Source organism: Lycorma delicatula, chromosome 12 (assembly GCF_047948215.1).
Source record: "Lycorma delicatula isolate Av1 chromosome 12, ASM4794821v1, whole genome shotgun sequence".
In the NCBI taxonomy this organism is placed as follows: domain Eukaryota; kingdom Metazoa; phylum Arthropoda; class Insecta; order Hemiptera; family Fulgoridae; genus Lycorma; species Lycorma delicatula.
Window position 1 is genome coordinate 28,916,491 of NC_134466.1, and position 18,114 is coordinate 28,934,604.

Consider the following 18,114-nt stretch of genomic DNA (forward strand, 5'->3'; position numbering starts at 1 on the left):
AGGATCCCGCATCATCAGTCTGTATAAATTCCAAAATTACATCAAACAAAAAATAAATAAAATAAAAAATTAGAAAACATAACCCTAATTACCACAAAACTTGAATAACATCAATAATAGCTTTTATTAATAGCATTCATATGAGAGGTGGATAAAAATTACCGTGTTCTTGAACTGAAAGGGATATATTGTCTTGTGTTGGCAGCACTGGTTATGTTGTCTCATGCTCCCCCAGCGCAATTCTGTGTGGCATTCAGTACATGTGTAGAGTTGTCAATACAGCGTGTCCTCTAGAAGTTTCGTTCAGCACAGTAGTGCGTTCAGTATTTTATGAGCAAAAAATGACAATTATGAAATTCATCGCCAAAATGTTGAGGTATATGGTGAGAACACAATATCGCATCCCATCATCACAAAATGGTGCCAAATGTTCAGAAACAGAAGAATAAATGTGAGTGACGAACTGCACTGCTCTGTGTCCAACTGCAAAAATGATGGCTAACGCAGAAAACATGAATGAAATGATCTTGTGCAACCGGCACATTAAAATTAGAGAGACTGAAAGCGAACTTGCAGTCTCTCAGTTTATCGTTTGATCAATATCAGTTATGGTAGTGTGTTTACGATTATTCACAATCAGCTTGGTAAGATGTGTGTCACATCTGTGGACCAACAACCACAAACATCAATGTTTTGCATCTGCTCTTTCTTTTCTTCAATGTTATTCCAGGACTGGTTCACAGTTTTTGAAACAAATCATCATAGGGGATGCGAGCTGGGTGCTTCATTACACTCCTGAGACTAAACAAGCATCATATGAGACATAAAAATTCACCACAGCCAAAAAAAGTGAAAACATCAATGTTTGAAAGGTTATGCTGACAGTCTTTTTTTATTCTTAGAGTTGTTTACAGTGAATTTATGCCCCGAGGTACAACAACCAACGCCAAATCTTACTGTGAGACTTTAAAAAAATTGTGTAAAGCCATTAAAGATTGAAGACCCGGAAGATTGAGTGATGGGGTTGTTTTTCTTCACAACAATATTCCTCAATCAGCTCATGTGACAAAGGAGTTATTGCAAAAATTCAAGTAGGAAGGGTGGTCTCATCCGCATCAGTAATGCTCATTATGTTGGAGCAATTGGTGCACCCCTCCACTGCGCAATGCATAATTATAAAATTTCTTGCTCTTGAGAGAGTTCAAGTGATGGAAATTTCCCAGATATTGACCACACAGTTCGGGGACCAAAAATTGTCAAGGACTCATGGTGTTTACCTGGCATAGAGAATTCAAACAAGTGCAAAAATGAATGGAAAATCAGGAACATGATCGCCATCCTAGAACCAGCATTACAAATGAAAACATTCACACGGTTCAAGACGATCGATGGGTGAGAGTATCAGAAATTGCAGAAGAGGTCGAATAAGTTATGGGAGCTGTCAACGATCATCACAAATGACCTACAGTTCCGTCAAGTGTACGTGGACGTACACTTGACGGCCTTAGTGTAGCCACAGTGTAGTGGACGTGGGTCCATCACTACACTCCCCAGTTGAAACAAGCCAGTATGGAGTGGCGGAGCAAAAATGAGGCAGCCCCAGTGAAAGCCAAGACTCGACTGTAGCTGACAAGGTTCTTCCAACTGTTTTTTGATCGGCGAGGCATTTTGCTCATTGATTTTTTGCATCAGTAATGCACAATCAATGCTGCTTACTACTGCTAAGCCCTTGAACAAGGTGAGGGCTGCATATTGTCGCAAAAGACGAGACCAACCGATTCGAGAGACCATCCTCCTCCTCCTCCACAACACCAGGGCCCATACTGCAGCTCTAATGGTTATAAAACTAGAAGAAATGCACTGGACACAACTTGATCATCCTCCCTACAGCCTGCACCTATCACCCTGCGATTTTCATTTGTTTGGGCTGCTTAAACAAGCTCTAGGAGGACAACAATTTGAGGATGATGAGGGCATGGAAGGATTTGTGTGCAATTGGCTCCTGATGAACCAGCTTCATTCTATGATGCTGCGATAAAAAAACTTCCTTCTTGCTGGAAAAAATGTATTTCTAAAGCAGGAGACTATGTAGAAAAATAAGTTATATTTGCTTTTTATTTTTATAAATAAATCTTATTTATTGAAAATGGAAGTATGGAAAAAAGTTGAAAAAAAAGAAAATTTTCATTTAAACTGTTGGGGATATCTGTTATATTGTTAGAAGAGTACAGCCACTTTATGTAAATGTACCAAATGTATGTACACCTTGTATTTGTTTGTATGACTGTTTTGCTGCGCATACAATTTGCTTAACAGAGTTATGCGAATGAAGTTATGGAACAATGAAACAAACAAAAATAGGCATAAACAGGATATTTTCCTGTCTAGATAGTGCTGTAACTCTTGGAGGGAAAGTATGATCAGTCTAGTTTAGGCATTTGTGGTTTTCACTGGACCTTGACATTTTTACACCTAAGGAACCCAAAAAACCAGATGTAAATTTTCCAGATGTTTATGTACGTATGTACATGTGTGTTAGGTGTTGGCCTCTAAATCATCTCATATCTCCAGAACTACTGAACCGATTTTGACCAAACTTTGTGAGATTACTTCTTCCTATATATGGAACATTGATGCTATTATTTTTAACTTAAAGGTCAAGAGGAAGACTGTGACTGTAGAGCAATGTCACTCAGTTCCTTGATACTTTGCCTAATTAAGGCCATATTTTAACAATTAAAAGAACAATAATTGCAAAAAAAATCTGTTTGCACCCCCACCCCAAAAAATGCTGTTGTAATTTGCTATATTGTGATGTCTCAGGTGAGCGGTCGAATTAAATAAATAATATTTAAAGTATAAAAAAGTAAATCGGTCTGGTTGGTTTTCAAACTTAATTGCCTGGTCGACTCAGTAACTCATGCATTAAGCCTCACAGCAATAACAGTCTGCCGACCATATAAACAAAATTTGTTCTATATAAGTTGTGAAATTACATTAGTTAGTGCGGACCATCGCCGCTAGTACTGCCACACCCTAGCAAATTAAATACAGTATATTCACGCGCTTTAAAGTCATTGAAATGAATAAATAAAATATTATATTAAGTTGTGTGTGTAAGCCATGCATCAGAAACAATCCACAGTTGTACGGCATTACCAGAATGAGGTTTAGCTGCGTGATGGGAAAGTCCTACAACTGTGTTGCCAGCTTTTTTATAATAATTATGCTTAATTTCTATATAATTTTTTAAAAATATAATGTAATTCACATCAACAGATACAAAATTTAATTAAGAAAATTACTTTTTTAAACTGAATTATTTTTTTTAACAGGTGACTAAGAAATGTAACTTTTCAAAGGTAAGCTTTTTTTTTCTGTGGCAATGTATAACTATATTTCTTGCTTTTAGCAGTGTAAAGTTAACAAATACCATCAAAAATCACAATTTTTTACATAATACAACGGTTTCTTTCATTAAAGCTAAGCCACATCCATTGTTGGAACGGGTTAAGATTAAAGTTTTAATAAGACTATCGCTGACAAAATAGAATTTGAATTATATATTTCATAAAATTTGATTATTTTTTGCTTTCCTTTTGTTAAATATCTGTCAGACTGTACAAATCATTCAGAAACAATCTTTTTTTAATAATTGTTTGTAATAAACATTAACAGAGAATTATGAGTTGAATGTATTTTCCTCCCTTACAGGAAGATATATTTTTAATAAGTACAGGCAAACAAACAAATGCCACTGACCACTTTTTTACGAGCAGGTGTATTCATTTTCTTCTCCTTTTTCTCATGATGATCACTAAGATTTATGCATTCACTCTCATTTTTAATCTCCTCTTTTATAACTGCTGCCAATGACACATCATTAGATTCCACTTCATCTAAATTCCCATTCTCGTCTTCCTCTTTTATTAAAATTTCTTTTTTTATAAAATTTTTAATATCTTCTTTATTATTAAATGAATCGACTTCAGATCTCGGTTCGGGACCGACAGGTGTCCTCGGGCCAGCTGGCGAGTCTACATCTGATTCGACAGTGCTGCTTCCTGCCTGTATAATAATTAAACAAAAGTTGAATGTAGCCGGTACTAATTCTTTAAAATAAATAAATAATATAACATTTCAATGATTCTGTTATATAACAAGACTATACTCTGTTAATCAAAATATAAAATCAAACTATTCTACAGAGACTATTTCTACTTGAATTGATTTAGTCTTGTAGATGTTCTTTAAAACTATTTAACCTGAAGTGTTAAAGTAGACTATCTAAAATTAAACAATAAATGTTTTAGAAGAATCCAATATCAGAATAATCAGTGTGCTTAACTATCCCTGACTGGATGGATATCGTATAAAATAATATCTCAGCATCCCATGCAGTAATTAGATAAAATCACCATTATCTGTCTCAGGAAACATATACCCTCCTTAAATTTACTCAAATAGATGTGTCTGCCTTGTGCTGTACTCAAATTCATACAATGATAAAACATGCAATACATATTAAATATATTTTTTTCTTGCAGACAATACTTTTTTTAATGTATTTATTTCACTTAGTAATGCACTATGTTAGATTATTTATTAAAATGATATACCAAGATTCGCTTTTCTCAATGCTTGTCAATTAATGTGAATTAAAAACTCTACACAACATAGATTTAATTTATTTTTGTGAACTTCTCTCATAAAATAAAATAATAAATCATGCGTTATAAAAATAAATCTTCTATGATACCTACAGATATAATAATGTAATTCTACACATAATACTACTTGACTAAAATTCAATCATATTTTATATTGAACATTTTCTTTTAATTGAATGAAATCATTCTCACTGAAATGCTTACTTTATCAATATATAGTACGCACCTTATCAATATTTCTTTTTTAACTTGAGTTCTGTATTTTCCTTACACAATGGCAGAATGTCTATAACGTACAACAATATTTTCAGCCATATCAGGCATACATTTCAAACCTGACAGCCAAGTAATTAGGATAATTAGGACATATTTTATTCTGAATGGGAAAATAATAGAACAAAGGATTTGCATTTAAATTTTGCTTTAAAAATGGAATAAAGTGCAGTGAAGTGGTGAAGATGTTAGAGAATGCTTTTGGTGTGTGAAATGAGTAGCAGTAATGTTCCAAAACGGTTGAATTTTCAACAAAAACATCACATCAAGTGCTAGCCGAGACTCAGATTACTGAAATGTCATAAAAGGTGACAAAAACATGGATGTATAGTTATGGTATTAAAAAAAGGGTCCGATCAACCTAATGGAAGCTTTCTGAAAATAAGACCAACCATAAGATTGTAAGGTCAACAAACAGTATTACTTAGCATTTTTATTATGCTTTTACATGAAGCAATCTGAAGAAAACCACCACAAATATGGGTAAATAATTCTTGGATTTTGCACCACTATAATGCTCCAGCTCAACTTCACTATTAATTTGAGATAATTTATAACATTGTACTGATGCCATATAGCCTCCATATTCTCCAGACATGGCACCATGAGACTTTTCTTGTTCTTATTGAGAACATTAAAATATGGCAATAAATGAAATAAAGAAAAAAAATTGTCAACTGAACTCTCGGCTACACCAAAGGTTTTGCTTTCTATAAATGATTAGTGGACTGGAAAAAACACAACATAAATGTATCACATTTTAAAGGGGCAATATTAATATAAAAGTAATTCTTTTTGAGAAAAATGAAAATTTTTTGTTATTCTATCACATCTCATATATTTGTTTCTCAACTGTTGATAAAAAATTTTTTTTGTACATGAATATACCACACTACAAACTGCTTCAATTAAAACTACAGAAATGGCATGTGTTTAAGCAGACAGATCTAAATTATGTTATGCAGTAGATCTAAACCTACCGCAATTCTGCAGCAAGTGAATGCTACTGTCTGTTACAAGCTGACAAAGTAGGATTAAGAACAGATTCCTAAAATTGAAAACATAAAAAAATTTACTTACATCATTTTCATCATATTCTATCTTCAATTTGTCAGTAACAGGAACATACGGTTCCTCTTCCTCATCTTCATAATTCATCTAAAGCAAAAAATAAAAAAAAAAATATTTATATAAGTAAATAAATAATAATCAAATTATTTGAAAGGAATTATATATCAATAGATATGTCATATATGAACTAGGTGGAAATTTCTGTGTGATCTTCAATTAGGAAACAAACTTAAGTCCTTGAACAGTACAAGTGTATAGGGTCTGTACTTTATACTAAGTTGCTGCTCTGCTGGTTATCAGAAGGAACCAATACACCTGACTGAACTACCATGGCAGTCATCCAACTAAGAACAGCTAAACAGTAAGAAAAGGAAATGGATGACCATCTTGCCAAAAACTGGGTAAGGTCCTTGAGGAAGGACCTTATCTGGGAAATGTAATCTAAAAGGGAATTATAATCTAGTTACAATTAATGTGGATTTGACTAAAATGAATAGAATTCAAAGTAACATGATACTGAAATACAGAGAGAGTTAATTTATATAAACATTGAAATGCTAAAATTAGAGTAGAAGATCAAGAAAAATATTCTGATGCAAAAAGGAAGAAGGCAAGAATGTAGCATCTCTATTAATTATAAATTAACTTACACGTGGAAGAGGCAATAAAAAAAAATTAGGGAAGAAGAATATAAGCTAAAAACTTCAATGAAATTGTTTTTATAGTTGAAACTAAAAATGAGAATAAATAAAGAGTAAAAACAAAAATAATAAAATTTAAAAACAAATAATATCGGAACTAATATTAAAACAAGAATAACTACAGTAGGGCCTCTCTTAATGAGGTAATTGAGGGTGCTGTTAGCTCAGATAATGGAATCTGCATTTAACAGACTTACATTTCATTCTTGAATTCGGATAAACCATATTAATATCAAATTGGTAGCAGAATAAGCCACAAATTAAAAATGATTATAACAATATTATTATTTTTATTTTACTGTATTTATTAAAATATAATTAATAGTCACTATTCACTCTTGCATCAGTAATGTCTGTCACCTTTTGTCTTAACTGAGTAACATGGTTAAGTGAAGGATAGAAATATTGTTTCATTGTATCTGGACCATTCAATTTTTTGTTAAGTTGAACAGCCTTTTCTTGCAAAATAGGGCCAGATACTGTTACCATAAGGATCTTTGTTGCCTGAACCACAAGAAAACTGCATCATATAAAGCATACTGGACACTTTTGAATCGTATTCTCAAATTTATTTTTTCTTCAGTTTCAAATTGCGGATGGTTGTTTCTCTATCACCAAACTTAAACAATTTTCTTAATCAATTCTCCGGCATTCAATCTATTAATTTATTGTCCACTGACACTACCACCCATTAACATTTTGTATTAGTAATATCTTTGCTACAAATAGCCACAATACAGTTTATAGAAATAAACAACAACACACTACAGCTACTACACTGTATTACAGTACAGCAGATACAATCTCACAAAGTATACACCGATCTTTGGGTGTTATAATCATCAGAATCCACGTGATAACAGAAACTACAGAGAATTTATTGCTCTTCTTTACTGCCACGCGCTGTAAATATACAATATTAGTTACTACGCAATAGTAATTATGTACGAGTAATCTTCAGTAATAAGCTGTAATAGAATTCATCCATGGAATTAACGGAATCTCAGTTAATTTTTTTTTACTTTTACTGTACTTAAGACTTTTTATTCCCAAGGCTAATTATGGATTTAATGAAAAATTTATAGCACAGTGAAAAGATGCCATGCCTTAACAGGATTTGAATCTGCAACCGCCGGATGAAACGCTGAGATGCTACTTGATCACAGCAGTTGGTCATCTCGGTTAATGAAGGCCTTACTATATTTAATATTAAGTTGAAAATACAGAGGAATTCAGGAGAAATAAAAAAAAAAATTACGTTCTGTGTGGAGATTCATGTAAGTTGTGTGGATTTTGTGTTGACTAATATCTGTTGTTCCAATTACTGATGTAACCCCTATGGTGAAATACGCCACATCACTAAAAAACACATTATCCAGCATGCCCATCCCATTACTTTCCACCTGGTTGATAAACTACTGGCAGTACCTTATTTTTTTAACAGTCTGGGGGTTTCAGTACTTGTACACAACATATTTATGTATACAAGTAAATCTAACTTCTTTGTGGCCTTTTGTGCACTCCCATAAGATATTCCAGTCGACGATGATTTACGCAAACTCTTCCTTGGAGACTGTTCAAGTAACACATGTTCCTCTTCTATTTTCCCTTCTGCCAATACTGAAACATGCCTATTCTTTTTTCAGCAATACTCCCAGTCTCGAAAGCGATAGATCCGCATTACTGTTGAGTTGTCTGGAAATCTAACACGAAACTGTTCTTTAACGTAGTCAGATGATTTGCTTTCAAAGCATATCTCTATAACGAACACCTGCTGTGCTATTGAAAACTGCATGATTATTCACAAGGAACATACCACACTACCACAAGTTCTGTAATCACAGAGACCATGTACTCTGTACGCACAAAAATGATTATTGCATACTGCATGCTGATGCCACCTACAAGTAGGTTAGCTAACTACATAGCCAACACCTAGACAAACATCAACTAACTTTCAAAAATTGCTAAAACATGATTACTCAATATCAGTGCGCTCAAGACAAATGATATGTGGGATAAAATGATCACACTGTACAAAACCCACTAATACTGAAATTACTATTTTTATTAACAATTCTATATTTCTCAAAATATTAAAGTAAATACTGTCAGCAAAAAGAGAGCAACATTAATTAATTATGCTGAATCAGATATGCCAATTACTTACTTGATTTACAGGTTCAACAGGCGTTGCAGGAGGTGTAAATGATTGTTCTGAAGATACCGATTCTCTAGCTAACCTTCGTTTCTTTAATGGTGCAACATAATCTGTCGGTGATACAGACATTTCTACAACAAAGATAAGATAAAAATGATTTACATCTATTCACAGCATTTCAATAGATTCCAAAGCAATGGAAATTACCAGCAGCAGTGTAACATGATTTTGAAAATGAATGTAGCATAGTAATCAATTATGTATACAGGAAAAGTATATGAACATTTTCTAATATTTACAAATTTAATACATTAAAAAATCAACACCAGAGTGAAATCAAAGACTTTATTAACAAAACTAAAAAATCTGTTCTACAATCTCTTGTGCTATAATTTTCTTATTAGCAAGCAAGGAAACCAATTCCAAAATTCGCAATGACTTCAACCTTGTGTCTTCCTAATGAAATGTTTCAAAAAAAAAAAATTATAACTCACCTTCTTTTCAGTCCTCTATGCTACCTTTGCACTTCATATGTTTCAACAACATTTTCTGGATGGCCCATTTGTTATCCTTCAAACAATGAAAAATTTACTTCAAATCTTCAAATTTTGTTTCCATTTTACCACCATCTATTTGTCTTATGTTGTTTAATGTTCAGCTAAACACTATCCATTTTCCTTTCATCTGATATTTTCTATAAAATGATCAGTCATGGCTACAAATCATCAGAATTCTACAGCTCCACATAATTCTTTATTTAATAAAAATTTATTTCTTTATCAAACAATCCAACATTCCATTTTACTTCAGTGATAAATTTTTCATCTTAAATTAACAGATTTCTTATACTTAAATTTTCCATCACTTATTGTAAAGTAGTCGCTTCATTACATTTATTCTTTATGTAAATAATATAATTTTTTTCTCAATTGAACTTGCTAGATTCTAGATTGTTAGTGTTCTAGAACTTGCCTAGATTGCTAGGCTTTATCCTGAAAACCTTTATCACTTAACAATTTATATTCTTTTCCTGGATTAATCAAAATTTAACTTCACCTGAGAATTGTTAGAAACCTCAACTATTAAATTCTACGCCCTCGTAATAACAATAGTATTTTTTCTTTTACTTACGAGGGTGCTCAAGAAAGTAACTTACATTTGTGCCTAGCGTGGAGATGGGTGGGTATAGAGCTGCCATCTTGGGATCAAAACGTTTCTACACTCGGTATGAATCAAGCTGTTGTAGCATGTGGATTATGATTTTTCTACTTTGTTCGTTGTGAATTATTGAAATGTGCCTCAATAGAAAATTCCGTGAGTTTTGAAGCGCGTTCAGTGATAAGGATTTTGACTGGCAAAAAACCCCAAACCAATTGAAATTCATCGGCAACTTTGTGAGGTGTACAGAGATGGAATAATGAGTTAAGGTGGAGTGAGGTGCATTCAATTTAAAAATGTCGCACCAATGTTCATGATGAGGACCGCAGTGGTCAGCCTAGCCTTGTGACTGATGAACTGACAATGAAAATCGCTGCATTACGATTATTGAATTCTTGCTTCATTTCCCCCAAATTTCACAAAGTTTACAGCATGAAATTGTATCAAGGAAGGTTGGTTATCACAAGTTTGGTGCAAGATGAGTGCCATAAATCTAAGGTGGCAGATTTCTAAGAGAAGGAATTGAAAAGCTTGTGCACCATTATGATAAGTGCTTCAATTGTATATAATCAAATTTCTATTTTGATTGGTTGATTTTTCTTTCAAAACATCAGTTACTTTCTGGACAGCCCTCACTACTTTTTAACTCATGGTAAGTGATAGAATAAGATCTCCTGCGTAAAATAGTTAATTTTTTCCCCTTAAACTTGGCTGAAAATGCTAAATCCTTGTAGTTCTTATATCATCTTGACATACGTGTAAGTAAAAAAATTTTACCTTCCATATAACCCAGCCTACAAATACCACTTACATTTTTTACTAGCAATATTTACCTTCACTCATTTCATCAATAATAGTTTTTCAGTCAGTTTTTTTTTATTAAAGTTTTTACTTTTTCAAAGTTGCAGTACAATCTGTTACTTTAATATGTCATTCAAACTATCTGTATTTACATTCAATAAAACATTAAATATTCATAAATTTAACAGTTGAATACAACTAATTAACAATAATTTGAACATATGAATATCTTTTATTGTGTTGAATTCAACTGTGTGCTGTTTTTCACATTATCTCTGACAAACTATTTTTAAAACTTGACACAATTCAGATATTCTTCATAAGAAATTCACATACTTTGCACACTTCTTAAAGTTAGTTGCTAAAAAATCTGATGTTGCTAAAACTCAAATAACATGTTAACAGCAGGCAATATTTCTTGTCACTGTTCTTACAGTGAAGTAATAGCAAGATAACCTCAAAATTTTGTTTTGTAAATTTGTAAACATCATGAAAGAACCGCTTTGATTAGCAATGAGCTAACAAAATTTTTGTGTAAATATTATTAACAATACACCTACATTGCTTCAGGAACAATGTAGCATTAGTCTATATTTCATATAGTTTGTTCTATATATTTGCAAAACAACATATCCTTTAAATAATTTTCATTGTAATTCTTAAAAATTTTATGAAATTAATATTTTTCAAATGACAATTTTTTTTATTTATTTAAATTTTTCAATAACACTGTATCTTTCAGCACTCCATATTTGAAAGCACAATAAATATTTTTTAAATTAGTTTTCCATTTTCAAGCTTACATTTAACCATCATAATTTTCTTTCAAACCGATATTGTGTAATAACTGATTTCAATACCTCGATCAATGAACCCAGAAAAACCAGATGAATTTCAGCCCTAAAGATTACACTTTACACAGAAAAATAAATAAAAATATAATTATTAAGACATCGTAGCAACAAAATTAAAAAACTTAGGCTCAATAATAAATTATTTTAATCACACTTTAATAATATCAGAAATAGACAAAAAAAAATAAAAATACAAAACTTACAATGAATGTTTAAAAAAAATCAAAACAAACCAAATTAAAAATAAATAAATATAAATCCCAATGGAATTACAATTCATATCATATATCACTTGATATAAATATACCTAATTCTTTATTTACCTAATTCAATATCAAATTATTGTGAGCTACCATTAAGTAAATATTAGTAATTCATTTTGTAGAATGGTAAAATATTTTTAGGCGACTGATGATTATTTACACACTCATATTTTCACTAAGAAGCAACTAAATTCATAAATTAAAAATGTATTGATAATAAAACCTATTAATTTTTCAAATGCATTCCATTATAAAAAAAATTACTGATTATACTTAGTGATAATCACTTTGGATTCTTTCATGAGTGTACGTTACAGTGCCTTACTTTGTAAACATGAAAGCAACAAAGATAGTGTGATTATATCTTCTTATGGAGATGACACTTATCAAGGAACCTGCTTCAATTAACTGAAATTCAATACTGTTAATTAATAGGGTTGAAATTAACAATAAGGCAACTCATAATTACGTGAACATTTTTATTTTCTTCACATCTCATTAATTTTTCAAGTTAAAATACAAACAACTTAACTTACAAATTATGATAAGTAATTCTGTATTAAGAATTAACACCTATAAAAAGTTGATATGACTAATGCATTAAAGTGACAGTAATAAGTTATTCAGCAAAAAATAATGTATATTATATGTACAAAAAATTGGCTTATGTTTAATTGATAGTGTATGGTTAGTAAATGATTACCATGATTTTAAATCATCCGTTAATGTAATTAATTGTATTAAACATAGTGCCCGCTAAGATTTTTTCATTCTTTTAATTTTTTTTCTCCTGACATATTCAATACGCTCACATATGAAGGTCAATACCACAAGCTTTTTTAGTTACATTTCCACAATTACAAATAATACAATTTCATATTTATACATGTGTAAACTGCATTTAATTACTACCATGGCCCTAAATCCACATAGAATTCACTTCTAATTATACTAAACTTCCATTTTCTGATATATAAATTCCTGATTCACAAATATTTTACACGTTTTAATTGATAGTTTATACATCAATACTCAACTATAACGCCAATGTTGGATAATATTATTCATGTAATGTAATGTACTGTAACATGTTTGTGGTTTGACAAGGATACTGAGAGTGATAGTAGCACACGTAAAATTTTCTTGCAAATACAGTTTATTACTCTTAAATAATTTATAAGGTACAACAATAGCGTTTAAATTAAATACAAAGTAATTTAACAATTAAAATCTAAATACCAAAATAGAATTCCGGTTTACTAAAAACTTAGTAATAACCACTAAAAACTAATATTGAAAAATTGACAATTTATACAATTCACTTTATGCAATTATTATTCATTTTTACTGTTTAGAAAAGAACTACTCTATATATTACTTTATTCCTGTTCACAAATAACTCACCAAACAGCTTGTTTAGCTTGTTTTCAACCACTGTCCAAAATGGAATACTTGTGACGTACTCTTCTCTCATTACCAATCAAACCAAACAGTTACTAAACAATTAATGTGAATGCTACAACACACAGTAATTGTTTTTATCACAGACTAAACTGAACATGAACTTGTAACTGTCACTCAGCTGGTCCTAGCAGCACTTATATTTCTTTACCTGCAATACCAGTACCCAACCTGTCCTTTTGATTAATCAAGCCTAATAATTTTCATTGTCCACACCTTTTACGCTTTTCTATAAGTCCTTTTCTAGAAAGAATCTCTGTTGTTTCTTCTAGAGTCTTCTTCATTTTCTTTCTCTTCTCCTTGCTGGAAGCTTTTTTACTCATTACACTGTCCCTCTCCTTAAATCTGTTCATCCCAAACAGTTGCCTGATAAAAAGCAGGTGGTCCAGAAGAACTATGATCTACATTCTTGGATTGCACTGAATTCTGTAAACCACATCGTTGATTCTGTTCAATAGTGTTCTTTCGTGGAAGGTACAAATTTACCTTGCTTTCATAATAAATAATATGGTCACTGGCATGGCTGATTGCTCAGCGACAAATACTCATTACATGAAGAGAGCAGCCACCAAGCTGTAATGCTATAAAATGCTTTGCTGATAACAGGTAGAGTATTTCCAGTAACAGTACCGATGACATATGGCTGGTCTAGTGATGGAATTAAATGCTCCCAAGTCTACTGTTATCTGGCATAGACGATCTTCTACTAAACCACTGACGATCAGGCTATTGATTTTTTCCTCTTCTTATCATAGAGACGTTCAACAAGAGTTGGCAAGGTGAGATTGATGATTGTGCTGGTACAATCATCAATCTCATTGCTCCTCCAATAAGCAACGCTTCTTAATTTCCTCTTAGTCAATTTTCAAGCGCCCTGTTCCACCAAACTAGTCAAACTTTCTTCGGTTGTGTAGCAGGCACTTTTTATTCCCCCACTGTAATTGTTTTAGTAACTGGTGTCTTTACTGAATTGACTCCTCCTCATTGCACCATACACCAATTCTTCAAGACAAGACAATGTGCTGGCTGTCTCGAATCACAGAGCCTGAGTAAAGTCATCGTTGATGGACTTCACTGACCCGAGAAGTAGGTGTCTCTTGATCCCAACATTCCATAGTCAGTCGAACAAATGTGCTGCCTTCTCCTAGATGTATGCCAGTGGCAACCCACCTAAAGCCCATTTTGGTAGCTGCTCAATAACACTGGGGAGAACTCCATATCTCGTTGGTCTTCTGGACTTATTCCTGCAGCTCACACCTGTAGATTACTGCCAGGTTGTGCTGTTCAAATGGTGCACTCTGAACTTCTGTTACTTGGCCCTGAAGTGCAGTAATCAAGAATGTGGCCTTCTCCGGTGCTGTCCAACCGTTATGACTGGTTGCCACCTTGAACTGCTCCTTGAAGACAGCCCACGATGTCAAACTTGGGTGGCTACACTATCACAGGACATCTCATCAATGCACCTAATGCTTAGTCCTGTGAACTGCTAACACACAACTCCCTGACTAATCTCTATACCTTTATTTACAATAGTTCTTGGATTACTGTTAACAAATCGTTAAACCTTAACATGTTCTGGTTTGACAAAAATATTGAAAGCAATAGACCATAAGTAAAAATCTCTTACATATGTACAAGGTACAACATAGCAATTCAAATTAAATGCAAAATTAATGTAATAATTGAGTTATAAATACCAAATACAATTCCAATTTACTAAAAACTAATATTGAAAAATATACAACTCACTTTATGCGAGTATTATTCATTTTTACTGTTTACAAAAGAACTACACTACACTTTATAAGTGAATAGAATATCACTTTCATTCCTGTTCACAAACAACTCGCCAAACAGTTTTTTATTTTCAACCATCATCCAAAATGGAATACTCATGATGTACCTCTTCTCTCCTTTGTTACCAAACACTTACACCAAATGCTACCACATACTGAAATCATTTTTATCTCATACTGAACTTGCAACAAGTCACTCTGCTGGTCCCCAGCAGTGTTTATATCTCCTAACTTGCAGTACCAGTATCACCAGACCCATCCTTCTGATTGTTCAAATATTATAATTTCCATTTCCCACATCTTCTACACTTTTCTGTAAGTTCTTTTCTATAAAGAATCCACAGTTTCTTCTAGATTTTTCTTTCTTCTTTCTCAAAGCTTCTCTACCTGTTACAGTACCTTCATAAGCGATTCAATTTTGAGTGAATTGGCTCAACGCTGTCCTTTTATTCAGTAAATGTAAACGTTCTGGTAAGTATGTGTGTGTGCTGAAAGTGAACTCAACGAGAATGTTTATGGATATATCTTAATTGAAATAAATTTTAGTGTGCCTAAATAATCAGAGCATAATTTAAAGAAAAACTGAAATCTAATGGTAGACTGATAGATTAATGTCACCTCACCTTACCCAAATTCTACTCTAAAATATTTTACAATCTAGTACATAAATTTAATTTTGATGGATAACATATTCCACACATTAAATGTATAAAATATGAAATCCATCTTAGATATGAAAAATCCCATGATGGATACAATATAATTATATTCTTCCAAACAATTACCAAATTAAACATGAAATAAATTATAAAAATGTTCATTCAACCCATTACTAAGTGACTAGGTTGAAACCATGTCGCTTGTTGGTCTGCAGCTTTAAAATGCGCAAAAAGATTGTTTTCTTATAGTTTAATCAGCAAAGAGACTATCATTATTAACCATTATTAAAAACCAGATTTTATTAACTCATATTATATATACCTGAGTCTTAATTTATATTATCTCATTTACAATTATTTTTTTTAACTTTGAAATTATCGTACGAAAAAAGAAGTCATTAAAAAACATTGACAGAGCTGTTAGTAGAAAAGGAAGAGAAAAAATTGACTTATTGCATGTAATAGTAATTTTGAATTTTATCAAAATTGAGCAGCTGGCTAAAAATGGATGGATCATATACACAGGGAAAACACTTCTTTTTTTTTTATGGATCCATGTTTCTATTAAAAAAAAATAATTGAAGAACTTTAAAATTACCTGGCCTACTGGGCGATTCACATTCTTCACTGATAGCTTGTCTCAACCATCGTTTCTTGCCTGGTCCAGGTCTTGTTGGGGAATCATCGAGTCCAGGAGCCGGAACTGTTGGAGGAGAACCTGGATCTGGAGCTCTGAACCAGTTATTAAGAAGGCCCTGTAAAAAAAAATGAAGAAAAGTTACATAAAAAGCTGAAGTGGTGACAATTTAAAAAACAGAAATTTAATGGTTATTACATATATTGCAAAAACATTAGCTCTTACAAAAAGACTAACACCTTGTGTAGTCAATTTCACAAAATTCCAATTGATACATACATTAGTACTACTGTGTGAAACTAACCTCAAATATAACAGCCAATAGTCAAGAATAATTTGTTCTGAAAAAATTATAATAAAGCAATATCTCTAGGATTGAATTAACTTACTGAAGAAGACAAAAGACTACTCTATTAGAATGGATGTTTGTTCCTGAAATGATTATGCGATTTCTATTTGCCTAATGGCAGATTGTTGACATCCATTTTACTTATGTTCTATATTTTAAACAGCACCTACTGGTTCTGCTTCACTTAACAACAAAGCTTTAAAACAGGGCCTGATGTAATAATGCTTTACACTTACTTTACACATTGAAAGGATGTTACTTCCAAAATATTCCAGGAGTCACAAATCATTTTTATAAAGGAAGCAGTTTACAGACTTCCTTAAATCTCCTAATGTTCTGATAAGAAACTCAACATAGCACCATGCTCAAAAGAGCACGTTTGCTTCTCTTTGAATCATATTATCACAACTACTGATAGACATTAACTTCATAAAATTACAAAAACCTTTTTTGTCTTTGGAAATTTGAACCCAGGAGCAAGAGGTCCAACAGCAGCAGCAACAAGCAAGCATGTGTTTGACAAAGGTGTTGGAGGTGTATCACTACTACTTGTACTGTGCCCACTTGTATTTAATCTTTGCAAAGAACCATCCTCGTCTTCATCCTCTTCTGTATGGTCATCATGATCTTTGCTGTCATTCTGATAAGATGGCTGTCTATTGTAAACACTTCTGTCTTCATTGTGTTCCTTGAAACAAAAAGTCAACAAATAAATTACACAATGTTGTTATAATTAAAAAGAAAATCATACACTTGTTCATAAATGGACAGCATGAATTCTTTTATAGCAGTATAAAAATAACGTCTCATAAAAAATGCTAATAAAGCACTTGAAAAGACAATTTTTATAACTTATCATACTTCTTGTTTTTTCCATTTATTATATTCCTTAATCTTGTAAACATTAGTTGCTTTTATATGAATTTGAATACCAGATAGTGGATACCGTCATACTTTGGTAGTAGAGGTTCAATTAACCACACATCTCAGGAATGGTCTCAAAATGTGACTGTACAAGACTACACCTTATTTACATGTTATACATATCATCCTAATCCCATTGGACCATGGGGGAGTTGCTTACTGTTCACTAGTTGAACAGATTACAACATACACGTAAAGAAAATAAAATAATAATACAAATGTCCCTTTCTTAATATTTAATTTTTTTTATAGCACTTATCCAATTAAGTTGTGATCATTATTAGTGTGCCCATGTATTTATATGAAAATTAAAGAAGTAATAAGTTCTAAAAATAA

At 32.2% G+C, this 18,114-nt stretch overlaps 1 protein-coding gene across 5 annotated transcripts in view; it reads right to left on the reverse strand.

Moving 5' to 3' along the window:
• upSET (SET domain-containing protein upSET) overlaps positions 1 to 18,114 on the reverse strand; it is a 91,424-nt gene that overhangs the window by 6,248 nt on the left and 67,062 nt on the right. For all 5 annotated transcript variants that reach the window (XM_075379283.1, XM_075379279.1, XM_075379282.1 and 2 more), the window contains 5 exons: positions 17,300 to 17,542; positions 16,467 to 16,623; positions 8,886 to 9,007; positions 6,024 to 6,101; positions 3,763 to 4,068 (listed from right to left, as the gene is read on the reverse strand). In XM_075379283.1, coding sequence (XP_075235398.1) covers positions 3,763 to 4,068; positions 6,024 to 6,101; positions 8,886 to 9,007; positions 16,467 to 16,623; positions 17,300 to 17,542 — 906 coding nt within the window. The remainder of the gene's footprint in view (positions 1 to 3,762; positions 4,069 to 6,023; positions 6,102 to 8,885; positions 9,008 to 16,466; positions 16,624 to 17,299; positions 17,543 to 18,114) is intronic.